This window comes from Podarcis muralis, chromosome 1 (genome assembly GCF_964188315.1).
Source record: "Podarcis muralis chromosome 1, rPodMur119.hap1.1, whole genome shotgun sequence".
NCBI classification, from domain to species: Eukaryota; Metazoa; Chordata; class Lepidosauria; order Squamata; family Lacertidae; genus Podarcis; species Podarcis muralis.
The window spans coordinates 44,751,632-44,779,378 of record NC_135655.1 but is presented as its reverse complement, the minus strand read 5'-3'; the positions used below and the strand labels follow the sequence as shown (position 1 = coordinate 44,779,378).

The 27,747-nt window shown below is 41.9% G+C and overlaps 3 protein-coding genes across 4 annotated transcripts in view; 1 reads left to right on the top strand and 2 right to left on the bottom strand.

Moving 5' to 3' along the window:
* Positions 1-3,151, bottom strand: part of CAPN3 (calpain 3) — a 29,495-nt gene extending 26,344 nt beyond the window's left edge. Inside the window, exon 1 of the mRNA XM_077927249.1 lies at positions 3,064-3,151. The gene's annotated coding sequence lies outside the window, so the exon portion shown is untranslated. The remainder of the gene's footprint in view (positions 1-3,063) is intronic.
* Positions 150-27,747, bottom strand: GANC (glucosidase alpha, neutral C). Of its 2 annotated transcripts, none has more exons than XM_028723869.2 (24): positions 27,598-27,747; positions 26,573-26,635; positions 25,464-25,572; positions 23,580-23,707; positions 23,017-23,199; positions 22,824-22,872; positions 22,479-22,548; positions 21,897-21,993; positions 18,863-19,043; positions 18,478-18,628; positions 17,015-17,253; positions 15,330-15,456; positions 14,825-14,904; positions 12,547-12,690; positions 11,906-12,002; positions 10,334-10,435; positions 8,858-9,101; positions 8,587-8,651; positions 7,426-7,502; positions 6,198-6,272; positions 5,019-5,132; positions 4,120-4,232; positions 3,064-3,167; positions 150-1,917 (listed from the first exon to the last, which is right to left on the bottom strand). In XM_028723869.2, exons 1-24 carry the CDS (start codon positions 27,624-27,626, stop codon positions 1,808-1,810), a joined length of 2,751 nt encoding a protein of 916 aa, XP_028579702.2. In that variant the 5' UTR covers positions 27,627-27,747; the 3' UTR covers positions 150-1,807. The 2 variants fall into 2 exon arrangements, with proteins under 2 accessions (XP_028579702.2, XP_028579710.2); XM_028723877.2 differs by having other exon boundaries at positions 22,479-22,545.
* The window catches only part of TMEM87A (transmembrane protein 87A), a 39,323-nt gene continuing 31,943 nt past the window's right edge, over positions 20,368-27,747 (top strand). Inside the window, exon 1 of the mRNA XM_077927238.1 lies at positions 20,368-20,448. The gene's annotated coding sequence lies outside the window, so the exon portion shown is untranslated. The remainder of the gene's footprint in view (positions 20,449-27,747) is intronic.

The window sequence follows — 27,747 nt, the reverse complement described above, 5'->3', positions numbered from 1 at the left end:
CCACACTTCAGCATCTGCTTGCTTATGAATGCAACCAGCTTATTTCTAGATAGGAAAACCTTGGACAAGACACTGCCTCCCCTTCTTTGAGAGGCATTGCATGCTCAGCACTGGAAGGCAGTGAATAAAAGGTAGCAGGAGAAGTAAGAGAGATTCTTTATTTCCTTTTATTATTAAAAACCTATTATAAAACAGAAATCTTGATTGTAAGTGAGGCACCTGCTTATGACACTGAGCAGCTTGTGAGATTAAAAACTGTTATTTTTGTTGTTGTTGAAGCCATAGAATCTGTATCTGGTCACATTATTAAGCTGGAATGGAGGAGGAAGCAGCAGATATTAAAATGAAGCTACTATGCAAGTTATTAGATTAAACCAATTGTGGGAACAATAATTTAGCGTAACAATAGCTGATTCCCCACCTCTGCAAATGTAAAAATTGGCTTCTACCCAGGTCTGGTCTCCACCCTTAAGTGAAACATACCCTTGATAAGAATCAAGAGGAACTAGGTAGTCGAGTTAATTTTAGGTGGTGTGCTAGGCAGAGAGTCAATAAAAGTCAAACTGGATAACTTTACCTAACAGTTGTGGGAATGTTCCCTCAAGGAATAATGCTCTGCCTGCAAGTTGTCTAGAATTTGATATCTTGCACACTATTCTGTAATATATTGGTTGGCCCAATTAAGATTTGCCTTAATCTGGATTTCTGGCATTTTTATTAATGCTCATTTTTATTTTTTATGGAATCCAGTACAGTGGTACCTCGGGTTAAGAACTTAATTCATTCCAGAGGTCTGTTCTTAACCTGAAACTGTTCTTAACCTGAAGCACCACTTTAGCTAATGGGGCCTTCCACTGCCGCCGCGCAGCTGGAGAACAATTTCTGTTCTCATCCTGAAGCAAAGTTCTTAACCCGAGGTACTATTTCTGGGTTAGCGGAGTCTGTAACCTGAAGCGTCTGTAACCTGAAGCATCTGTAACCCGAGGTACCACTGTACTGTACTCTGATGTGTTCTGCAATATATATGAATCATTCTATAATATGGGGCGGCACAAGAAGGTTGCAACTTGTTTAGTTGTACATTATAAAATAAGACAAACTGTGAAGCTTTGTGTTTTGATCTGACTGAAGTGCTCAGGAAAGGAAAGTCTGAATCAGCCAAATGCTTAAAAGATCCATTGGGGACCTCTCTGTCATATCTCAGTCACTCCAAATTCATCATAATATTTGTTTGGTTTGTTCTTGCAATGGAAGCACAGTGTCCACAATGATACAGGCTGTATGAACTATGTTAACTGATGAATGTTCGCCCAAGACTTCATTTTTTCCCCAAGTAAGAAAACTGGACATTGTTCTATGGATAAGGAAGTCTCTGTAGGAAGTGAATATGGATTATAAAAAACAGTTGTCATTTTTCCTGTCAAATGCCATCTTGCTGAAAATATTCTATGTTTTACATTGGTGGGTTTGGTAGTGATTCTTCCAGGCTATTACCTTCTTTGAAATATTCATTATACCAATAAGAAACTGGTATTTCATAATGCTGAAAAACAGGTCTAGAGCAGAAGTCTTTAAAAAAGCAAGAAAGCGTCACTTATTCCAGATATTGTTGCATGGCTCTGAGGCACAAATCCACAATTATCCTGGAAGCCAGCCGTCTTCACATAACAGTTGTTGCAAATGGTATCAGAAAGTCATAATTCAATTAATTAAATATAACTATGTTTTGTCCATTTCAAAAGAGCGAGCCGAGTCACCCTCAACCATTATTGTTCGGCTTTCCTTCCAATTCTGTGGTTCTGCTCTTTCACTTGATATGAAGCACCCAGTCAATGCCAACATTTAGTGAGAGCTTCTGAAGGGTCAACACAGAGATCTTGGCATCATATGTGAAAGCCACTGCTTGGTCTTTCCCATCTGAATGTCAACAGAATTAAAAACACACACGTTAAAAAATCTACTGAAGAAAGACATATATGAAGCTCATAAGGCTGATCAGAGCACAACCCTAGGTTACCCCTGCTGCTCTGAAGCAAACTCCTGTACACCAAACAACCCTTACAATAAGAGCTTGTCTAAACCTCTATTTGCCCTGCTGCTTTCTCCTGGGAAGACACACTCTTTAACGCTGAATTGGACCAAATCGCAGCTGGGTTTTCTGAAGATTGCCATTTGTTCTGAATCAGCAGTAAAGAGTGGAGAAAGCTGTGAGGCAAACACAAAACTGATTTCTAGGCATGGGACAAGCATGTGTGTGGATGAGCCTTTAGATCGGCGGTTCTCAACCTGTAGGTCTCCAGATGTTGTTGGACTACAACTCCCATCATCCCTGAGCTCTGGCCTTGCTAGCTAGGGATGATGGGAGTTGTAGTCCAACAACATCTGGGAACCCACAGGTTGAGAACCGCTGCTTTAGATCATATCACTGGGGCTGTGTCAAGATGGGACATTAGCTTGCAAATGGGTCATTCAGATCCAATTTTCTGTGTGCATCTTAGGCGTGTGAGAGTCCACACATTTTTTGTTATTTCACTCACCATATTCTTTGCTATTCTGCAATTCCTGAGTATTTTTGTGTGCCCTGCCCTAGTTAGCTTACAGGATTAAACTGTGGTTTATTTGATCGTAACAATTCTCATACAGCAGCATCACTCAAGTCCTGGAATAATGAAAACAAACTGGGACTGATTAGTGCTCCAAATGAAGCGTGTGCTTTCAGATAATTCCTCTTCTCCAACTGATATCCAACTTCCACTCAAAACACCTCAGGATCTGATTGTGTAGCTGAAAGGGGGTTGGGAAATCAACTCAATTCTGAACCTCTTCAGGTGTTTTTTTCCCAAACCTTCCCAAAAATCTCCAGCAGCACAGGAGATGGGGGAGTAAGAGGAAGCAAGGGGACTTCCTTCTGCACAGAGATGCTCACTGCTTCCTGCTGTCCCTGCTCCACTGTTAGGTCTCTGTGCAGCAGGAAAACCAGTGCCTTAACTGCACTGAAGGACTCTAGAATGGAAGAATCTTAAGAAGCATCTTTAGATGGCGTAAAATATTTCTGTCTCTTACCATGAATGCTAGCCGTCACAGAAGATGGTTGTTTTTTTATTCCCAATATCAATATCTGCTCAACTACACACTTTGTATGAAATTGCCCGTTTTCATCTGCACACCTGTGAGAATCAAAAGACAGAATCAGAATCTAGGGTATATGACAAAATGGCTACATCTCATGTGTGTACTGTGTATGTTTTCTTCTTTAGCATACTGCCTTGTCAATAATAAAAATAGCAGTTTATTTTTAAAAAGGTGTGTTTTGAAAATCTATGGATACGTGAGGGGTATTTGGAAAATAGTTAGCTATATTGTGAACCCCTAAAAGCAGTCTGTATTTTAAACAAATACTTAAATTAAATAAGTTAAGCCTCTTTATACTCCTCCCCTCCCAAAAGGACCCTTGTTGGAAATGGTGTGGCATAGTCAGAATCATAACAGGATGAACCATTCACTCTACACAGAGGTGGCTTTAGGGGAGCACGACCAGTTTGGAGTCTTGGGGTTGCCTCCATGGATGCTGCAACTATGATTTAGAATGGAGCGAAAGAGAAGGGACGCTGAATTTTGGCATCGTACTGAGTGCCGCTAAAATTTGGGACCCCAAGATCCTTCCACCATCTGAACCCCACCTGATGTTTCCAACTATAACTCCCATCAACCACTGCCATTACTGCTAGGAGTTGTAGTTTGCAACATCTGGAAGGCAACAGATTGGGGAAGACTTTTACACCCTTTATGACTTGTGGACTGAGAAACAGCTATCAGCAGAGCAAATTTCTCCTGTGTTTCTTACTAGCCAATCCTGTAGGATTTGCTGCTCACTCTTTGCACTAATTTGACTGTCAGTCATTTTATTTCCCCCTAAATACTGTAAATTCCTACTATGTTAACTACATCTGGACCATGCCAGAGCAACTGTTATCCACTTTATGTAACATTTCATTACGTTGTGAGCGGTGGACAAAACGTATTTTGCCCAGCTCACAGTGTAGTTATTAAATTATTTCTCATTATTAAACTAGGACTCTTAACACCGCCTTCTGCCTCTGCTTTTTCAGTGCACATTACCTAGATGAGAAGACATTCTTGTGGAAGGTGAACTTCCTGAGCAGGAACTTCTTCTCGTGGAGATACTGGAACGAATGGCCATCATCCAGATAAAGCTCACCCGCTGCAGATTCCTACACAGCAAGAAAAAATGTCAAACAGCTAACAAAGCTGTACAGGGTTACTCCTACTAACTGCCACGTGTTGATTTTTGAATGGTTCAAAACACTTCTGAAGATCTTAAGGCCAATCTATATACATTCAGACTAGAGACAGATAATAAATGAGTCCTGTCAGTAGAAGCCGTGTGCAAGGACTTCCGCTTGGGTAAAGGGACTTCCTCTCCTCCCCCTGCTCTCCCTCAAAATTGGCTTTTGAAAAGAAACAAAAAGTCACTGACAGTCAAACCTTGGTTGTTGAATGTAATCCGTTGCAGAAGCCTGTTCGGCTTCCGAAATGTTTGACAACTGAGGCGCAGTTTCTGATTGGTTGCAAGAACTTCTTGCACTCAAGCGGAAGCCGTGTTGGAAGTTTGGCTTCCGAAAAACGTTCGAAAACCAGAACACTTACTTCTGGGTTTTCGGCATTCGGGAGCCGAAACATACGATAATGGAGGCATTCAGAAACCGAGGTTTGACTGTAGTAACCATACACAAGTAGATTTTACTGAAAACTGTTTGTCGGGTTCATGTTTAAATCTGCCCAAATTTAAATTAATTTTGAGATCTAGTTTATTCTTGGTGTGTGTAGGAGAAAAGGCATGGCTGCTTACAGAGGGAAAACAGGAACCAAGGGCGTAGTGATGACAAAATGGAAGGTCAGAACAGATACAAGGCTGGAAATTTCCAGTGGGTACATGCACTTTTTAGAAATCTAGCAAAATATACAAAGTAAGTGTATAAAATATAATTTCACAGTACCTTTGTATCTAAGGCAACACGCAGTTCATATGGAACATCTACCATCAGTTCTGTAGATTTTCCTACAGAAGTCTTTAATGGTATAACAGTTCCCCCACGCTGCATTACAGGAATCTGCAAACAGGAAAGGACAGAAAAATTTTAAATACAGTAAGCTTCCTTAGAATGAAGGATAGCAGACATCAATACAAATCCCACAAACCTGGTCCTGTGCACCTTTCTTTTCTGGAGCAGTTAACCAATCCCAATTGCATAGGTGTCTTATATTTCAGGGAGTAACTGTTTACATATGATGAAACTTAATAGGGGCTTACTTCTGAATGAACATGCATAGGATTTCAGTCTTAGTGATTTGGGTTGCATCCTACACCCTTATATGGGAGTAAAACAATGAAGTAGACACATATAGGAGATTACAGATACTATATATTTAATATGACAGATTTTGTAGCCTCTGAAAGGAAAATAAAATTTCATATTTACTTATACATTCGAAATTTGCTAAAATCAGACTATTTGTACATATACTCTTTTTCCCATAGCCTTGTGTGAAACTGCAATACAGTACCATTTGTGAATGATTTGAAGTTTATTATTTTATTTCATAGTTTATACTTTTATTTCATGGATGCCAATGAATACAATCATGTTCTGAGGAATAACAAATAGAATTACAGTGGTACCTTGGTTCTCGAACTTAATCCATTCTGGAAGTCTGTTCGACTCCCCAAACTGCTCGAAAATCAAGGTGTGGCTTCCAGTTGGCTGCAGGAGCTTCTTGCACTCAAGCAGAAGCTGCGTCGGACATTCGGCTTCTGAAAAACGTTCGAAAACCGGAACACTTACTTCTGGGTTTTCAGTGTTCGGGAGCCGATTTGTTCGTCAACTAAGCCATTCGGGAACCAAGGTTCCACTGTACTGGATGTCTGTATGCTTTTATATGTATATATTTCTAGATAAATGCTGTAATGTAAGGTGTGAGTGTATTCAAAGCCTTCAACGGTTAAGCCTTCGAGCCTATTCTTGCATTAAAATTCTTTCCTCATAGTACCTTCTTAACCTTGTAGATTCAAACATAATTCTTGTCTATGTTGGGTGCATATACAACCCTATCTGCAAGTCTTGAAGCAAGTCCCCCCCACAATTAGTCAAATCAGTGATATAAAAACACAAACGTACACTGTTCAGTGTGACTGGAATCTTCACTGTGCCGTGACCTTCCAGACGGATAAATTTTCGAAAGTCATACCAGATCTGCAGCAGAATAAACAGGAAAAAGGAAGAACCCTGAATGAGTTCTACAAATTTAGATCACACCTCCTTACCTTGCTAACCTCAATTTTTTACACCCCCTCTCAAAAAAACCAAAACCAATGGGTTGTATCCAACGCTGTCGTTCTGCTCATGCAACAGACTTCCACTTGTGCAAAGGAACTCTTCTGTCTCATCTGCAGTCCCCCGTGCATCCTCAAATTTTACTCCAGAGGGTTTGGGGGCATTTTGGAGCAGATTTTGGGGGAGGCAAAGGGAGGGCAGAGGAAGCAAAAGTTCTGTTGCATGAGTGGAATGCTATTCACACAGAGCTAGGTACAACCCAATGTGTACGTACAATTGCAGTGTGTACATACAATATACAGTTGCAATTCCAAGGCCTTCATGGGACCTGCATTTCACCCGATGCATGAAGTGTTATGCTGAATTATGTTACACTTCATGCATCGGATGAAATGTAAGTCCAAGGCTATGAAGGGCTTGGAATTGCAATTTTTAGGAAAGCAAAGCAGCATCTTGAATTGGGACAAGAAGGCAGTGCTGTTGCCACAAGCATGTTTGAGAGCAGGACACAAGGAGCTACCCCACTGATTGCCAAAATCCATCCAAATATCAACCAAAGTATTGAATACGCACAATGCCTGCTGCAGCACTTTCTATAACAGTCTAGAAGCCATTTGGAAACATAGGTCACTGTGGGTGCACCATGAGGGATGCAACTGAAGGAGTATTAGCCATTGCAATTTGACGTCCAACTCTTACTGAATGTTTAAAATACATTTTATTTAAAACATTCCTGCCTTGCTCTTTGTTGCAAAAAGCAAGTTCATATTGAGTAACAATCAAATATATATAAAACAACAGCATAAATATAAATCAGTATAAAAACAAGGCTGATAAACTATTTGTCTGAATGCTGTGCAGAAGTTTCAGAGGAAGCTAGATAACTTATTTTTTATTAGACTATTGCCTAGATTAAATCTGATTATGGTGAGGGCTGTTTTGTGTAGTCCCAGATGATGTACTTATATCTATTGCAGAAATGCCTAGTAGCCTAATTTTCATTGAAAGCCCCATAGAAACACAAGGGTATATAAAAAAGGGAAATAAAGGAATTGATAATAGTTTTCATTACCTCTTGAGGGCCAGGCAGAAAGACATTGACTGCAGTGACTTTTGGTTCAGTGACTGGATACACCAACAAAGCATTTCCTGAATTACATAGAGAAGAAAAGCGATACTACTATGGGATTATATCATTATTTAGCCATTTGCTGATATTTCTACCATGGATTCAGTATAGCATTTGGAAAAGTAGTACCTTCTTTTCTATTAGACGTGTGACTATGCCATTATTTTTTTTAAACTTGTCTAGAATATGCAAGAGGTCTTGTTTGAATATGCAAATAGCAGGTTCCTAACAATTAATCCTTTCTCACAAAACTTTCCAGTGTTCAAATATGCTTTACAAATTGTATCTAATTTGTCCTCACAACAACCCTGTAGTTTCTGAGGTAGTGATTTGCTAAAAGCCACCCAGGGGCTTCCTGACTGGGCTGGAATTTGAAGATGGGCTTTTGGTACCCAAACCCAGGCTGCTATCCACAGCATTATAGAGGATAGCCTTGAGCTGACAGAAGTGATTGGCATTAATATGTGAGAAAAATTATTCAACACATAGTATAAAACAACTTCAATTCTTTCCTAAGATTAAGAGGCAAAGATTAATAGGAAGGTTGCACTCCATAAGGAAATGCTAGAATTACTTTCCCCTCATTACAGATAGGTAGCCGTGTTGGTCTGCCATAGTCAAAACAAAAAAATTCCTTCCAGTAGCACCTTAAAGACCAACTAAGTTAGTTCTTGGTATGAGCTTTCGTGTGCATGCACACTTCTTCAGATACCTCATTATCAGAACACTCATTGAGTTCACATTTCTTCTTCTGTAGTTATTTCCTGAAAGTATGGGGTGTGTCCCTAGGAAGGATTCCCACGAACACCTCTCCATACCCATCATGAGAGGACCAGGGACTGTTTAACTAGCTTTGCCAGCCAAGGAGACCGGAAGCAACGAGTGCAGAATGAAGCAACCTCACTTCTGGTCTATGGAAGACTGGGAATTCTGAAACTATAAGCCTGATCTCCTCAGAGTTCTCTGGATGAATCCTAACCACTAACATGAGACATCTCCCTCATCCCTTCCAGTTTGTGTGTTGCCTTTCTGTCACAGCTGTTGCATCTTCTGATTACACCACTGCCATGTTTTATAAAAGGTTCCTTCAACCTTTAAACTTACCAAGCATATACTCATCTTCGATGCCAAACGTTTCCAGTTCCTTGGGGAATTCTACCCAAACAGGTCTATGTAAAGGAATAAAGTGGAAGCAGCAAAGACTTTTTAGAAGACGTGCACTAGTATTCATATCAGAAACCAAGGGTCACTATTTTCTGTTTATAATTTGAATGTTATTTAGGTGCTATTTTAATCATTTAAGATTCACTAGGATTTATAGTAGTCCCATAATGAATTATGAAGCAGAAATTAGTCTCTTTAATTCCGAGCTTACCTCATGACCGGCTCTGCAACTTTATGTGCTCGATAAAACAAAGCATAGAGATATGGAAGAAGGGAGTAGCGCTCCTTGATAGCATTTCTGATGATCCGCGTGTTCTCCTCACCAAACAACCAGGGCTCACGGCGCTTGGTGTTCATATTGGCATGCCCTCTAAAGAAAGGCTGTAGGGCTCCAGCCTGATACCATCGAACTAGCAGCTCTGGTTCTGGATTTCCAATAAATCCGCCCACATCAGCTGGATTTCAGAAAAAGTATGAATTGGTTTCTGAGAAAGGGTTGGAAAACGCAAACTTCCCAGATTCTTTCCCAGTTGGGCTGTATTTTCAGAAAAGCAATTTCCCCCCTACACAGAAACTACTTCAGAGAAGAAGGAATAAGAAAACTACCGGAAACCTGTGACCCCAAACTGGATATGCATGTACAGTGGTACCTCAGGTTAAGTACTTAATTCGTTCCGGAGGTCTGTACTTAACCTGAAACTGTTCTTAACCTGAAGCACCACTTTAGCTAATGGGGCCTCCTGCTGCTGCCGCGCCACCGGAGCACAATTTCTGTTCTCATCCTGAAGCAAAGTACTTAACCCGAGGTAATATTTCTGGGTTAGCGGAGTCTGTAACCTGAAGCGTATGTAATCTAAGGTACCACTGTATTCCAAAAATCAGGAGAAGGGATGTTAAGCTCAGTGGTAGAGCACATGCTTTGTAGAAATGGCTCAGCTGGTAGGGAGGAGCTACAACATTAGCTTCCTGCAAATTGTGTCACTGCCACTTAGCAGGAGGGAGAGGAGGTCCAACCCCCTGTTATGCACGAATATGCAGCTGTCCCACATGGGAATCAAACCTGCAACCAACTAAGCTATCCAGGTAACCATTACTATAAAGTGTGTGCTCTACCACCGAGCCATGTCATTTCCAGTTTGCAGCTACAGGTGGTTCTACCCCACCAAGGAAGCTGTTTGTGATTTTTTGGGAACAAAAAGCACCTGGTTCATACCCCGGAATATACAGATCAGGCCACGAAAGACCTTAAGGAGGCTCTGCCTGTCATCAGAGACCATACTTGACTAGATGGCACAATGATCTGACTTCGTATAAGGCAGTTTCCTATGCTCCCTGTGGATGGATGCCCTCTTAAGGTCAGCTATAACTCACCATATGAAAGTTAATTTATTTAGATTTTTAAGAAGAAAAAAGTTAATCAACAGAAATCTCTAAGCAGTATACATTAAGGAGTATAAAATAATTATCAATGATACCCAGACAAAAACAGCAAAAAAGGAAGAAAGAGTAAACTAAGACTCAACTCTGTCTGGATACTGTTGTTGAAATAAATATGATTTCAAGCAGCACCTAAAACAATACAGTGAAACTTCTATTCATAGAAATAACTGAGGCTTTTGAAAAGGCACAAGTGAAATGAGCTCAATTGCTTAGTAAGATGGAGACTGCAACCCAACACATCCCTTACCTCCACAGAAAGAAATTCCTGCCATACTGATTGTCAACAACATTGGAACAGAGATTTTCAAGTACTGCCATTTTGCTTTATTGTCTCCAGTCCATACGGCACCTAGAAATATCAAGTTCACAGACTGTGTTTGTGGACATTGGGTGTTAAGTTCAAAAGATATCCATAGGTTTTACTTCTAAGCAGATGAGCATGAGGCTCATGCTATATGTGTGCAGGTGTACAAATCCACATGTTACCCCTATCAGCTGTTTGATAATGACTCACATGAACTGCATTGTGCGATAGGTCAGCCATACATCACATTTGATCCCTGTTCTGGTGTCTGCATGGTGACAAGATCAGTGTCAGTTGTCACACTGTTCTTGATTTAAGAAGAACAAGGATAGAGGAAATGCACCCTAAAATCAGGCCAGCAGGTCCTCTGCCCAATCCTCACCCTCTGAAAAGGAAGTTGGCAAACAGACTGATTTCAGTCTGATCAGCACATGTGTCTTTTTTATGACAGCACTCAATACACGTGTCATTGAGATAATAACACGATCTCTCAGAACATCAATGAGTGAGTTACAATCTGGGTTTTCAGCATCTTAAAAATCTACCTATTGTGAAAGCCTGAAAGCTACAGCCCAATATTAAGTTGCTATTTATTACTTATTTCCACCCCTATTAGACTCTTGAGTTGTTCCTTATAACATTCCTTCTTTAACTTATTTGCAGTACAAGAAGAGGCAACAGCTTAATATTATGACAACTCCACAGCATGACAGATGCTCCGAATATCTGAAGTCTCAAATTCAATCCTTGGCATTTCAAGCTAAAGGGGTTTCAGATAGCACGAGCTGGCAAAGACCTAATTCTGAGGCCCTGGGAACCAACAGAAAAAGATACAGTGATTTGTTGACGGGATTTCAAAAATCCTTGTGCAAAGATATAAAATGAATTCCGCCAACGTCCCTCAGGAGGAGGGAAGGAGAATAGTATTGTGAGGAACCCCAAGAGAATCTTGTCCTCAAAAGAATGTTATTTGCTCCCAAGACACACCTAGTAAGTTTCAATCAAGACTTAGAAGAAAGTTTCATTCATAAGAAATGTTTTAAATTGTTACAGAATATGATTATTTAGACTTGTTAGAATATGATTATTTAGACTTGTTAGATGATACAAAGGGTTTTCTGCATTTCCCCCCACACCCTCAGACATCTGAGAATTTTCTGTACATTTGGGGAACTTGTCTCTCTCTCACACACCTGATTATAAAACAAGACTATATTTGAGGTTAGCCTGGTTACTGGGGAAGCAAAGTTTAAAGATTATTCATTCATTCCTTACATTTTCATCCTGCCCTTTCCCCAATGAGCTCTTGGTGGCACACATGATTGTCCCTTCCCCCCATTTTAGCTTCACAACAAGCCTGTGAACTGTGAGATAGGGCAGGTTGAGATGGTGACTAGCCCAAAATAACTCAGTGAGTTTGATGGTTGTGTGGGGATTTAATTGATGTTTGAAGAGGATGCTTGAAAAGGGGAGCTAAGTCGTGTTAATCATCATTCTTCCTTATTCTATGCTTACCATACTTTTGTGAGCCAGCAAAGAACGAGCGTGTGAGAACAAAAGGCCTCTCCAGCCCCCCGCTTCGTCTGATCAGTCCTTCTGCAGTTGCCATTTGCTGAAACACACCAGAGGGAAACATGTCTGCTTTAACACAGCTGTTATAACTCTACTACAGAGAGAAGGCCAGGAACAGTAAAAACACAACAGCATTTCTGGACTGAGAAGAGCCGGATAGAACACCTTCAAACAGCAACAGAGAAGGCTGACATGAATCAATCGCCCTGTGGCTTGTACAGGAAAGAACAGGAGCTGGCAAGACTGATTTTTTAAACACACGATCTTCATACAGGAAGGGTTATTGTTTCTAAAAGTAAACAGATGAATTTAAACATGGAAGGAATACAGAAAAGAATGATCTGTTTTTGAGGGAAATGGGCTTGTACAGTCTTAGACTAGTACAAGGCAAAGTATAAGACAATTCTGAGACATACTTCTTGTTGAAGCCACGATAAATTACTGTAACTATCATTTAATGGTATGCTTTTGTTATTCTTAATTAAGAAGAGTTAAAATGTAAAATATACAATAAAAATAATTAATCATCACAAATTAGTAGGATGAGGATTGGAATTGAAACTGTTCACCTGCAAAGGCCATACCTGGTAGAAACCATAGAGATTATGGACTTCTCGATGTTCCCATTTGCCATAATGGACAGCATCCTTCTGCATGGTTAGCTCTACTCCTCTGAAGACTGAGGGCTCATTCATATCATTCCAGGCAAAAAGGATTTCAGAAGAACCCTATCAACATTTTAATTACATAAAAGCTGTTGGTTTAATCCACAATTAACGCACACACACAGAGTCTGGGTAGGTATACACATGCTTACAAAGCTCTCAAAAATGTAAAGCAGACTACTCTAAGGAGGATGGATGGCGGCTAACAGATTGAGGTTGAATCCTGACAAGACAGAAGTACTGTTTCTGGGGGACAGGAGGCGGGCAGGTGTGGAGGATTCCCTGGTCCTGAATGGGGTAACTGTGCCCCTGAAGGACCAGGTGCGCAGCCTGGGAGTCATTTTGGACTCACAGCTGTCCATGGAGGCACAGGTTAAATCCGTGTCCAGGGCAGCTGTGTACCAGCTCCATCTGGTACGCAGGCTAAGACCCTATCTGCCTGCGGACTGCCTCGCCAGAGTGGTGCATGCTCTGGTTATCTCCCGCTTGGACTACTGCAATGTGCTCTACGTGGGGCTACCTTTGAAGGTGACCCGGAAACTACAACTAATCCAGAACGCAGCAGCCAGACTGGTGACTGGGAGCGGCCGCCGAGACCATATAACACCGGCCTTGAAAGACCTACATTGGCTCCCAGTATGTTTCCGAGCACAATTCAAAGTGTTGGTGCTGACCTTTAAAGCCCTAAACGGCCTTGGTCCAGTATACCTGAAGGAGCATCTCCACCCCCATTCTTCTACCCGGACACTGAGGTCCAGCACCGAAGGCCTTCTGGCAGTTCCCTCACTGCGAGAAGCCAAGTTACAGGGAACCAGGCAGAGGGCCTTCTCGGTAGTGGTGCCCTCCATGTGGAACGCCCTCCCACCAGATGTCAAAGAGAACAACTACCAGACTTTTAGAAGACATCTGAAGGCAGCCCTGTTTAGGGAAGCTTTTAATGTTTGATGTATCACAGTATTTTAATATTCTTTTGGAAGCCACCCAGAGTGGCTGGGGAGGCCCAGCCAGATGGACGGGGTATAAATAAATTATTATTATTATTATTATTATTATTATTATTATTATTATTATTATTAGAGGAAAGCAGTTGTCAGAGAAGCTTCTCTTGGACTCTTATGGGCTTCAAGAATAGGTGGGATCTATCTACCCATTAGGGATAGATTAGGGATACACATAGGGATGCGGGTGGCGCTGTGGGTTAAACCACAGAGCCTAGGACTTGCCGATCAGAAGGTCGGCGGTTTGAATTCCTGCTCGGTCCCTGCTCCCGCCAACCTAGCAGTTCGAAAGCACGTCAAAGTGCAAGTAGATAAATAGGTACCGCTCCAGCGGGAAGGTAAACGGCGTTTCCGTGCGCTGCTCTGGTTCGCCAAAAGTGGCTTAGTCATGCTGGCCACATGACCCGGAAGCTCCCTCGGCCAATAAAGCGAGATGAGTGCTGCAACCCCAGAGTCGGCCACGACTGGACCTAATGGTCAGGGGCCCTTTACCTTTTTATCTACCCATTAGAATTAGTGGTGGGAAAACTAATCCCATCAGCAATATAATTAGCTTGTTAAAATTCTAATCCCATGATAAAAGCTCAGATAAAGCTTCTCTGTTATTTTTAAATCTCTTAAGTATCTATGAGAACTGGTCTTGGTACCTATTTATAAACTCTTAATAGATTCAACCTGAAAACTGCATAATTTTGAGTTTTGGCAGCACCACCGTATACAATGAGTATATCTCAGATATTTGCTTTGACATTTGCTTTTGACAGTGGCAACCCTACATTTTTTATCAGCTGCTGGCTTCTTTGGAGGTTTCTAAGCAGAATGCTTATAGGGTTCTTTTCCTTTTTCTTGGGCACCCTTGGGCAACTGGGACCAGAATGAATGAAGAACATGCACAACACAAGCAAGTTTCCTTCCAGGTTAGCATCCCAAATAGTAAAATTCCCATATCACGTTCAACACAAAAGGATTTGAAATTGGTTAGACGTTACAGTTCTCCAATGGAACTTGCATGAGCCAAGTTGTCCCTTTGGTGTCATATGCGGAAATGACTGCGTGGAAACCTTTCACTTATCTTAGTATATTTTCGATCAATCCTCTTCCTCGGTCATCAAATGAAAGTCCCTATTTCTTACTTTTTAAGAGCTTGGTTTTTCTGCCAAGGATCTTGCCACACAGGGTCATGAGAAAAGAACACAAACCTTATATGCGCTGAAGGCAAATTGATCTGCATACCATTCTCGGACTTCAGGACTGGTGAAATCCAGGTAAGATGAGAGACCTGCAGGTGTGAGGAAATTATGACATTTGCAGGACTTGAGTCTGGATGGCGGCTTATAAAGATTTAAATAAATAACATATGGCCTTCATGCTGTGGTTGACAAATACAATGCCTGTTTAAAGAAATTTAGAGGTATTGAGGAAATTAAGAATCAAGAGCTTTTTAAAAAAATGTCAGTGAGGAGTAGAAGTCATTTTTTTATTTTCTTCAAACTTCTGACCATAAAAAACCATTTTAACCCTTTTAAAAAAGGAATTATATATCACATTAAGTTTTCAACACAGGTTTGAAAAAGGAGAATAGAAAGACAATATCACGCACACAATTAATGTACAGAATAAAATTTGTTAATAAATAGAAATAAGTTTTAACATCCACAAATGTCAGTTATCAGATTTGTAAAAGTAAAGGAGGGGCTTTATTACCTGGCCAACAGACACCCTCGAAATCTTTGCCTTTACGGTCTTTTACAAAGTAACCTCTTTCTTTTGCTTGTGAGTATATGGTATACAGAGGATCAACTTTAATATGGGGGTCCAGAATGACGACCAGCTGCCAACATGAGAGACGGCACAATATTATCATGTATGGGTTACCATTATTTACATCCTGTCTTTCAGAATACAAATTGGTCCAAGGTGGCTTACAGGCAATGTTAAATTACATATTTTAAAAAATGCAACAGACAGTATCAATGTATTAAAAAGTCACCAGGACAGTTGAAGGTATATCTGGAGAGGGGAGGAGTGGAGAATGCCCAGCTGGAACAAGCCCTGAGATGGTCTTCATTTCTCTCCCTCTCTCTCTGGGAATCCTGCCCAAATGGCAGCTGATGATAGATGGCACTGCCTCCCACTTTCTCCTGGCATTTCAGAACTGTTGATTGTTTAATGTGCTACAGCAAGTTTAGTATTAATTCAAACGTGCTGCTGGAAGGCTCTAACGATCTCATGGGGCACCTAGGCTTTGCAAATGGCTAAGACCATTGGAGGGGACGCGGGTGGCGCTGTGGGTTAAACCACAGAGCCTAGGACATGCCGATCAGAAGGTCGGCGGTTTGAATCCCCGCGATGGGGTGAGCTCCCATTGCTCGGTCCCGGCTCCTGCCAACCTAGCAGTTCGAAAGCACGCCAAAGTTCAAGTAGATAAATAGGTACTGCTCCAGCGGGAAAGTAAACGGCGTTTCTGTGCGCTTCTCTGGTTCGCCAGAAGCGGCTTAGTCAAGCTGGCCACATGACCCAGAAGCTGTCTGTGGACAAACGCCGGCTCCCTCGGCCAATAAAGCGAGATGAGCGCCGCAACCCCAGAGTCGGTCATGACTGGACCTAATGGTCAGGGGTACCTTTACCTTTACCTTAAAGACCATTGGAAGTACTTGATTTTAGCTTGTAGAATAACCTTAACATGGAGACGGCACAAATATTCTGAGCCATAATGGTGTGGTGTGGAGCCACAGAACTGTTTCCCCCTTACCAACACCAATGCTACTTACCTGCAGGGGACTGGGGCAGGTAGTGTGGTCAGAAGCCCAAAGTTGCACCAATAGCACTGCCCTGCAACCCTGACCTTGAGGGCCCCTGTCCAGGTAAGCAGCAATGACGGCAGTGTGGTGAGAGTGGATTTGCCCCACCACACATATAATAACTGTGCTGTATACCATAGCCCCCCCTTATGTTTTTGTTCACAGAATAGCAACTTTGCATCCAAACCAAAGGATTTGTTTTTAAATTATGGATGTGAATGGATCAGGGGCGGCCCTCCCTGTTTCACCACCTGAGGTGAAATGGGAGTTGCTGTCTCCTTTCCTGCCCACCCTGGCTCTTGCCAAACTTGGCAGGAGCTGGGGTGCTCCTGGAAGCCTTACTGCTTGGCTTCTGTGGGGTATAGGGTAGGGCAGACAAGCAGCAATGCCACATGCCAGAATGCCACCCTCACAGCAGTGGAAGTGGTCAGGAAGGTGGAGCACTGCCTTTTTCACTTACACCATCTGAAGCGAGCGCTTGATCCTCCACCTCAGGGGCAGACTGGGTCTGCCTGCTGCACATGAAGGCCACAAGAGCTGCAGACCTCCAAACAAATTTTTTCTCCCTACTTTCTTTATGTTACTCACCTTGCGCTTTTTCTTCATGAGTATCTGCTTCTGCATCCTCTCGGGATTGCCAAACTTCTCCTTATTCCATGTGAAGTACCGCTTGCCATCTGTGTGCTCGATGTCAAGCCATATGACGTCATATGGGATGTCATGCATATCGAAACCTGCATCTACCCCTTCCACGTCGTCCTCGTCTTCGTAATTCCAGCGGCACTGGTGGTAGCCAAGGGAGAAGAGTGGGGGCAGGGCTTGAGTGCCTAGCAACAACAAAAAAAGGGAGAAAGGGAAAACAATGCTATCATCCAAATTAAAACCAAAGTCACAATTAAGTGCTAAATATTTATTTTTGCTTGAACTTTCTCAGCTGCACTAGAGGCATTAAAAGTGTACAAGAAGAGTCGTGTTGTAATGAAAGCAGCACAGAATCCTTTCCCTTACTTTGAAACTAGAAAGTGCTTCGGGCTGCTAATGTAGCTTTGTGAGCAGTTATTTGCTCACCTGCCAGGGGCTACATCCTGAAGGCACATGGTATGTCCTCCTTGCTGCAGCTAAGCAGATCTGGGCCTGCATAACACTGTCCTGAGTTCCACGATATGTGAAAGGTGAGACAGAAACAAAATACAGGGGTGGGGAGATGTTCCTTTTTGGTGAGTGGCTTGTCAGTGAAGCTGAAGCTGTGACACAGATGTGGTAGATGCAGACAGATGGGGGAATGAACTCGGTAGTGAACTGCTACTGCTGCTTCTCTCTCTCTCTCTCTCTCTCTCTCTCTCTCTCTCTCTCTCTCTCTCTGCCTCTCTGCCCCCCCGACTCTGTTACAATGGTTCTACAGTGGTGCCTTGCAAGACGAAATTAATCCGTTCCGCGAGTTTTGTCGTCTTGCGATTTTTTTCGTCTTGCGAAGCACGTTGTCGGGAAAGTTTTGGAAAAGCTTCAAAAATCACCAAAGTCTTTTAAAACCTCAAAAAAGGCTACCACATCGTGTTCTATGAGTTGCTCCTCGAAGTCAAGTCGCAACTGTATTAACGGTGTTAAGAAAAAGGAAACAAACTTGCAAGACATTTCCGTCTTGCGAAGCAAGCCCATAGGGAAAATCGTCTTGCGAAGCAGCTCAAAAAACAAAAAACTCTTTCGTCTAGCAAGTTTTTTGTCTTGCGAGGCATTCGTCTTGCGAGGTACCACTGTATATCTTTAACTGCTTAGAAATAGATCTCTCTCTCTCTCTCTCTTACATACACAAGCTGGGTGTGCCACCTTAATGTTTATTCTTGCCACTTAAAGCAGTTTCAGGATGTACAGGTGAAACTCAAAAAATCATCACAATTATAACAAATAAAGGCTTGACATATCTCGCTTTGCATGTCATGAGTCTGTCTCATATATTAGTTTCCCCTTTTAAGCTGAATTACTGAAATAAATGAACTTTTCCACGATATTCAAATTTTTCGAGTTTCACCCGCATTTGTATTGTAAGACAGTACCTGTCAGTTGTGCATACTGCTTAAAAATATCAAAGGGTTGGGGCCCCATTAGGATGAAAGTGTCAATGATCCCACTTTCCGACATCCAGCGCACATCAGTTTGAGGAAGCACTCTCTGCTTCGAAGTTTCTGGAGTTCTGGAGGACAAAACCTGTCAAACAAAGCAATCAGAAAAAGGTAACGGTATGGCTTTTGATACACATGGAGGTCCCACATGGTGAGTTTCGAGGTGCCGGTCATCACTCCGCCTTTTGTGCAGAGGTGAGAGGATGCCCACTTAGCATCCATTCTGCATTGCTCGCAGAGTTCTCTAGAATGTCACACTAACCCCCATGCACTGCAGAAGCACTTCCATGCAGGAGCTAGATTCCAGGGCTGGTCTCACCTCCATTGCGGCTTTGGTAGCAATCTCCACCAGAGTTTCTGAGGAATTCAGCCAGAAGATCCCAGCCGTTCTGCCGGGTTTGTGAGCCAAGAGCAAGGGCACGGCACCATAAATGCCCATTTTGCTGTGAACTTTGTATCCGAAGACATCCAGGTTATAAAGCCGGTAGACATCACCATCGCTGGAACAGACAGACAAGATGTTTGCACAGGGCACTTTGCTGATGCTGGAGGTAGACGCTACTTCTGTTTTTGTCCGATGCAAGAGACCGATGGCTATAGATTTAATACTTGCTAACGGCACCAGCGGAAGCAGCTGTCCATAGAAATGGTTCATTATGCTGTAACTGGAGTGCATTGCACTGTACTTGATGGGGGATGGGGCTCCTCCAAGGCGCTGGAATGGAGAAGGTGATGCTGCTCTTACCCGTGAGCACAAGCTACGCTGCTGGGGAACAACATTCCCAGAGGACGCCCCTGAACGTCCACATTTGCTTCCCAAGGTGACGTAGTAAGGGGCCTTAAAAGGGAACAAGAGCACTTTCCCCAAACCCTGATTCTGAACAAGCAAGTAAGGGAGCAATCACTGCAGCCCCGGGGGAGAACAAGACAGCTGAGGTGCCACTAAATCATCAAATCCTATGAAGAGGGGAAGGCAAAAAGAGAGGGGTTTTTTTTGGGGGGGGGGTTGCCAGAAAAGAGAGAGATGGGATAGCAGACAGGCAGCAAAGCCATGCTGAAAACTCCACCCACTTTTGGCACTAAATCCCAAGGGACTTTTCTTGTGAATCAACTAGCCTTCAATATTAATAATAAAGAAATATACAGGATTGTACCATAGTCTTCAGCTCACTGTTACTTCAGAGGTGAATACTGTATTGTTTAAACTCTGCATGTTCTACAATGACAAGTAGAACTGGGATTTGAATAAATACAGACTGTCATCTCTGTCGCTCTTTTTTTATAGTTGTCTGAATGCAATTCTGGCTCCCAGTGAGGTCACTGCTGCTCCAGTTTAAGGCTGTCAGCCCCTTTCTAATCATCTTTGCTCAGAGGTGAGTTCAGCGAAATCCAATTCGTAATAAATATGCTTAGGACTGCAACCCACTGATCTCTCCTGGTCTAGGTATCCCTAGACACCTCTGTACCTTTTATTAGCTTATCTGCACACTATCAACCTAGCAGAGCACAAAACACCACAGCAATCCTGAAAGGAACGATAGAGCAAGGTGTGAAAACAGGTGTGGGATGAGGCACCAAATAAAACTGTCCCCAGAACTGGTTTTTTTATTTTCTTTTCCTAGATGAGGTATTTGGGAAAAGATGTACAGTGTTTGCTTAGGGTGGAGCTCTCAGGGAAGAAAAGAATTAATCAAACAAAGCAATGGTCAAGTTCAACTTGCCCTGCTTTCACTCTGCATTCTCAGGCATCTTTGCTGAGATATCAATGCCATGTGCAAGGATCTACTGATGAGGCTTTACAGGGGAGGAGGGCTCCTCCGTTGACGCCCCTTTCCATCATTTACCTGCGCATTAGTACTCTTCCACTGCCACTGCCTGAGCTGATGCAGTAACACAGAAGTTTAGGTAAGTTCTAACAACACCACTGGGGCAATCCAGTCAGATGGGCAGCATATAAATAATAAAATTGTTAGTGTTGTTGCTGTTGTTGTTGTTGTTGCTACTTGAAAAGGTCAGTAACAAATTGCTAATACAGTCATACCTTGATTCTCGAACAGATGCGTTCTGGGAGTCTGTTCGACTCCCGGAACCATTTGAAAACAAAGGCAAGGCTTCACATTGGCTGCAGGAGCGTCCTGCAGCCAATCGGAAGCCACACCGGATGTTCGGCTTCCGAAACTCCTTCAAAAACCGGAACACTCACTTCCGGGTTTTAATCATTCAAGAGCCAATTTGTTTGGGAGCCAAGGAATTGAGACCCAAGCTACGACTGTACACAAAGCTGTTTCTTTAGCGGATACAGCTTTTGTGAGTAAAAGGTAGCATTTTTTACATTTATAGACTACCCATTAGCCACATCCTCTTCTCTATTTTTGGAAAAAACAAGAACCAAAACCAAACAAAAACTCCAGGATGTCTGAGAACAACCTAGGAAAGGGGAAGCTGTGTGAAGAAAAATGGAACCGATGCTGCTGAGGACTAGGAAGCTGCCTGAGATAAGGGCCTGGGAGGCAAGAAAATTAGGGTGCAGAAGAAGCACGGCATAAGAAAGCAATGGGCACTGTAGCAGAGATTTGATTGGTGGAGGTGGCAGAGGGGGAAAAGGTGTCCTCAAACACTAACTTGATGAAAGCCTCATATAGGGCTTAAGGAGAGAAAAAGTGCTCCATGCCGTGAGTTGGAAGCTCTAGAGCAGTGTTTCCCAACCTTGGGCCTCCAGCTGTTTTTGGACTACAACTCCCATCATCCCTAGCTAGCAAGACCAGTGGTCAGGGATGATGGGAATTGTAGTTCAAAAACAGCTGGAGGCCCAAGATTGGGAAACACTGCTCTAGAGGCAGAGGCTGCTTCCAGATGAGTGTTTATTGTGATGCGGGTGCTTCTCATGCAGGCCAATTTTACCTGGCGCCTATGCAACACCGAAATACCATGCCCCGCCCCGCTGCCACTTGCTGCCAATGACCCACTTGCAATATCCCATTCACACGATCAAGCCCCCAGCAGGAAACACCCTGGATGGCTAAAGAAAAAGAACAGAGCAGGCAGTGGCAAGAGAGTCAGAGGCCTGAAGACTGAAGGGGCAGCAGAACTCTATGGGAAAGAGGAGGGAGAAAACTGAGAAAAGGAGAGAGTAAGATACATTTATTTCTTTATTCAATACATTAAAATACCACTGAATTACTCACATTTCTAAGCAGCATACATAAAACCAATGCACAGACAATGGAAGAAGAAAGGCTTAATCGTGTGCCTGAAGTTCAACAAGGAGGGTAATCTCAGTTCGGGAGAGAATTCCAGAGACTTGGGCAAAGCTGCCCTTTTGTCAGCGTTTTATGCATACCCAGTTATATTACCTGGTGTTTTTAAGGAGAAGTGTCTCTGCATGCTGAGGTATTCCATAGACATGTTCAAATCCATGTAAAGAAAAATCTAAGCCTATACTGCTGGGACCTGTAAGAAGAATCATAGAACTGTAGAATCAGAAGGGACGCAAAGGGATGCAAATATCCCAACCCACTGCAATTTGGGAATCACAGCTCAATAATCCCTGACAAATGGTATAAGAAAGAGTATGAAGTCAGAAAACCACTCTGGAAACATATGCCACATAAAATTGTCAGGAACTGCCCTCTGATGAGGTTCTTTGTCACCTACTATATATATATGCACAGTTAGTGGCTTATATCCTGATGGTATATCACAGAGGTATACAAAACCGATGCGTTTAGCACATATGTGCTCACCATTTCCAGCCCCTGCAGTTAAATGTACACAATCTGAACCACAGCGTATAACAAGCAGAGATGTCAGCTATGGAAAAATGGCTACAGAACAAACAGTGCCAGGTTATTTTTGCAAGTGATCCAGTCAACATATGACACACGAATACATATATTACAGATATTACAAGCAAAATTGAAAGACACAATACTTACCATTAGCTTTGATGTCTGAAAATTTGCCAAATTTTTCTTCCCAGAGACCCAAGTCATCTTGATTTTCCTGCTTGGATAAAAATTATTCAAATCTAAGCTATAGGGCAATTGTATTCATGTCAGCTCTAAGATCCATGGATTTCAGTGGGGCTCACTCCCACAAGAGAGTGTTTAGGGTTGCTCTGGTCAACTGCAAACTAAGGCCACAGTCCTAATTCCATCACCCTGGAAGAAAGCCTATTGAATTCATGAGCAATGCTAAACTAACTATTCCCAGTTAGAAGGACTGATTTGTCTTTTAGAGAATCCATAAGGCAAAACTCTACAAATAAAAGCTTAGTTTACCTTAGAGGAATTAGCTGATCCTTCTTTCTCTTCTTGCGATGTAGATTTCCTAATTAACCCCCCCAAAAAAAAGAGTGATCAGTTTTTATATTTATATATAGACTTGCCTACAAATATGTACTAGCAAGTTTTAGGACTGCATCCCAAGATAATTTAACTCCAGTTGGATTGTGGAGACAGTGACATAGCATACCTGCTTTGTGGAGCTGGCTGGAGGTGCTCAAAATACAGCAGGCCATTTGAGTTTGTACTCCATACAATCTCACCCTTGCAAACAAACTGTATCTGAAAAGGATTTGCAGTGACGTGAAGTTGCTGGTCTTCATCAGCACAAGTCAATGCAAGTTTGTCTGCATCTTTCTGCAATACTGTTAGACTGGAAAATGGGGAAAATTGCAGTCACAGATAAAACCTTTGAAAGTTTGTTCCCAAATGCAAACAGCTGCAAATTAAGAAAGTGATAATTCTAGTTGAACAAAAAACATCAACTTCTAATTTCATTCCCAGGGCATAAATGACTTTTTCACACTTATATGCATTTCTGGCCATATAGATCTACACATTATATGCAAGGGTGAGTGGAGCAACAACCCACCCTTGGATTTTGAGGTAACTCAATTTATGTCGTCACTGAAAATATCATAGTACAATCCTATACACATCTACTCAGAAATAAACCCCATGGATTACAGCCCAAATCACATACATGTGTCCTCAGATTCCATCTTATTTAGCAAATTCTGCTTCATCACTTACCTGAGGCAGACAGGTTCTTTAATGAGAACATCAGGGACTTCATATCTTGGTTTGAATGGCACTTTCTCATTAATTTTAAGCCTGAAAATATTACCCTCTATTTCAGAAATTTCTACTAAAAGAGGTTCCTGGGGATAAGCAGAAAAAGAGTAACAATTAAAATATTCATGCGGCTGACGAATCACATTGATTCAGGTATCTACAGTTACCTTAATAGGTGGAAAGAGTTTTTCCTGGCATGTTTTGGGCCACTAGAAATACAGGCAGTTACCGGGTAATCCCCTCTTGCATGCATCTGTTTGCACAGCAGCAAAGATAAAGCATATAAAAATGGAAGTCCAAACCAACCACAGACTTTTGGAGAATATTTTAATGTTTACACTGTTTTTAATTCATTCTATATTTGCTTTAGTATCTTATTTGTGAGTTGTTTTGAGTATGTGATGGCAAAGCAGGGTAGCAAATAGTTATTAATAATTCTCACACTTTAGCATTATTGCTTTTGAGTAAGAAATATATGACTGATCTGAGACAACTGATTAACTGTATACTTGCCAAGAAGCTGGGAGATCATGTGCATCACTGATGTTGCTTAATCATAGTTACCGGTAGATTAAGCCGGAGTTTGCAAACTAATGTCTAACCATGGTTAGACTGCTTCAAAGCTATCCAGCTAGCATTTACCCTGTTGCAGAGGTAGTACTGTACTATGGTTAGTTCCAAAAAGGATGGGGAGAGGAGCATTAATGTGCCAGAGAGAGAGAGAGAGAGAGAGAGAGAGAGAGAGAGAAGGAGCAGTTAGACCCACAGAATGACCCCAACCCCATAACCATGTTTAGGAATGTTGCATCTGTACCAGGTCCTGTTCTTTAAAATAATCATTATAATAATGTTAAGAGTATTTGGACTTGAACCATTTGAAAAACACAATCTTGATGCCTTACCTCAACTGACATTTTTTTACAGCACCACCACTGTGGGTTAATGTGCTGAAAAGGAAATGTTAATATAGGGGATGCATCAAAATTGCTATCGGTGGAATCCAGTTGGTGACGTTCCGATGCAGTGGAAACGTCTGCTATTGGAATAGGAGGGAAAACATTTACTGTCCCCACTGCAGCTAAGCTCCAGTGAGTTGCAGGACTCTCCAGGTCAGGGTGGTGAGTGCCATGGGAGACTGCAGAAGCGAAGGGAAACTTCCAAAATGGCCCCACCTCCTTTTTGGTAAGCAGAATTTAAAGTAGTGATAAAGAGTGCAAGCATTTCTGTTTGCCTGATGGAACCATCTCCCCTCTCTTCCTCCCATGTGTTATTCTGGGGCTTCTTCTGCCCCGCCAGCTGATCTGGGTGGTGCATGGGAGGAGGGGAAGGGGAGAGGCCCCATTGAGATAATGGGACTTGTGCAGGCCCCCGCTGGCGCAACTATTTAGTTGAATCCAGCCCAAGGGTACCAACTGGGTCCCACCCTGTGTCTTTTATTTCATTTATTTGTGGCTTATAGGGTTTTCTTAATCAATGTTTTAACATTTTAAACTATTTTTTTAAATCAATTTCAGTAACGAACTTTGGAAAGCTAGGAGACAAATTGGTTTAACAAATAAACGAACCCACTTCTTCAGAGGATCTCAGAGTAAAATTAATTAGCTGTGGAAGTAAAGCTTTAACTTCTCACTTGCACAAGAGATCGGTAGTTCCCTGGTCATGCAAGAATCTCAAAACTGAGTAAATATTACCTGAGATATCATCAGTAAATATCTGAGTAAACATTATCTAAGAAAATGAATATTATCTGGGTAAATATTATCAGTACACTATTACATAAGCAATAATCTGTAAAGTGTTCATTTTTTTTCTTGATCAGTGACATTCAGACTATATGCCAACCTTGCATTCTTCACTGACTATTTGGAATTTGACATGGCTGTGGGATAATTCCACCGTATCCAGCAATGCTCGGTATAAGGACTTCCCAGGACATAAACGTTTCTGACGCCTAAAGGATAAAGAAGAGAGCACAATCAAATTACTTATTTGATGATCCGGGGTGCAATTCTGCTCACTATTAGGCTACTTAAACCGCATTGATTCCAAAACAGCTTAAACAGTATTGCTGCCCAGATTTACATGTTTTCAGAGCTTCATGAACTAGTAACAGTGGGAATCAACTATCTACTTAGGGTTTTCCAAATATATGTTAATATATATCATCCTAACCTGAAAATTGAAAATGCTATTCAATTCTCTGGGACAGCTTTCCGCAGCAAAACACATCTCACTATTTACAAAACCAACTCTATTCGTGATTTTTAAAAAATACTTAGCGGTGTGCGACCATTACATGCAGTATTTTCTCCATTATGATATGCTGGAAATCTTTTAAAATGTTTTGATGCCAACAAACAGTACTGTTTTACTGGTGCAATGTCCTGGAACTCTGGAAAGAATATAATGTTATGCACTTCTGGTACAGTGGTACCTCGGGTTACAGACGCTTCAGGTTACAGATGCTTCAGGTTATAGACTCCACTAATCCAGAAATAGTACCTTGGGTTAAGAACTCTGCTTCAGGATGAGAACAGAAATTGTGCGGTGGCAGCGGGAGGCCCTATTAGCTAAAGTGGTACCTCAGGTTAAGAACAGTTTCAAGTTAAGAACAGACCTCCAGAACGAATTAAGTTCTTAACCTGAGGTACCACTGTAGTTCTGTTGGCGCAAGCATTTCTGCTTCCCAGATGATGAAATAATCCCATTTCTTCACCCCTGTGCTAGAGGTTTTCCCAACCCTCCAGATTTGGGGGTAGTGCGAGGGAGTATGGGGGCGGGGAGGATGGGAGGGAAGGCGCTGTCAGGCTAGCTGGAGCCCTTCCCTGGCTTTCCTAGAGCACCAGGATAACTGAATCTAGCCCTCCGTTTTCATAGTGCTATGGTTTGCAATGTGGTGTTAGCACACTAGTCATGTGCCTTTAAGAGTGATAGACACTCACATTCCTTACCTGTAGAAGGCAATTTGGTTGCATGTCTTAAAATTGCTTTTGCTCACAGCCTCCTCTTCGACACTAGAAAAAAAATAATGCAGTATAATTTAAGGTGATACTGAGAAAATGAATAAGCATCCCTCTCATGGTGACCATATTAGCATAGACTCAGGGTGCTTCCAGATGGTTGCTGTTTTCTGGGTAGAATTCAGTTCCATACCAGCAACTTCAGGTTGTGCAATTAAAGTGAAGTTGGCACTGCAGTGCAACAAAAAGAACAACAAAAAGACTTTTTGTGCTTAGGAAAGTGCTGGGATAAGGCATTGGAAAGTCTGGGGTAGCAATGGCTTGATCTAACCTTTGCACAAAATATCAGAATGAATGCATACTGAACAGCTGACAATGTATAATCTTCCTGCAAACTTTGTGTGGGCAAATCAGGATAAATTATAATAAACAGGTCATCTAGAAGTGACCTCAGATTGTCCATTATAAAGGGTGTGCTGTGCAAAAGTAGCCTCTAGTCACCTTTTTCTAGTTACTATGTTATATAAATGGAGCCTGCTAGCAATATTTTGGTATAAGAAACTGTTGCTTTTCTTTTCTGTAACACTGGAATCACTTGTTATCAGACAGATATTAAATATGAGCTTCTAGCTGTTTCTTTCAATTATTCTTAATTTTTCATTTACTTGTGTAAATACTCTCTTACAATTATTACCAGTGCTTTTTTTCTAAAAAAAAAGTTTAGGGGTACTCTCATTTTCCTGCTCATATTGAAATACTGCCCCTCAATGAGGCCCAACTTAGATTCACAAAATGTTTAGGGGTACGTGTACCCTTAGAAAAAAAGCACTGATTACAGTATAACACTTCATATCTATCGCTGCATGTTACCACTCACATGTTACCAGCTGTATCTACGTCAGAAAACAAGGTAACTTAAAGGTGGGTTAAGAGCAATTTTTTCTCTTTAGAAGCATGCACAATGATTTGAACTTCGGTTTGCTAAACAACTACTGCAGGATCATATGGTATTTTACCTTACTTCTTCCTGGCTACTTGATGCCATGATATCCCACTCCCGGAGCTATTTTTGAATAATCACGACCGTCGCTGCCGGCTAGAAGCGGAGAAAAGCCCCCAACCAATGGAGAGTTTTGGTTTCACTCTCCCACAGCATGCTGGGAAAT

What these genes read in the sequence shown, in the direction of transcription:
- GANC (XM_028723869.2), bottom strand. Translation starts at nt 27,626, where the DNA reads ATGGCATCAAGTAGCCAGGAAGAAGTAAG. An exon ending in AACCAAATTGCCTTCTACAG is followed by an intron (nt 25,573 to 26,572) that starts GTAAGGAATGTG and finishes TTTATCCTTTAG; the next exon opens with GCGTCAGAAACGTTTATGTC. An exon ending in GTTGCAGAGCCGGTCATGAG is followed by an intron (nt 8,652 to 8,857) that starts GTAAGCTCGGAA and finishes TCCTTTACATAG; the next exon opens with ACCTGTTTGGGTAGAATTCC.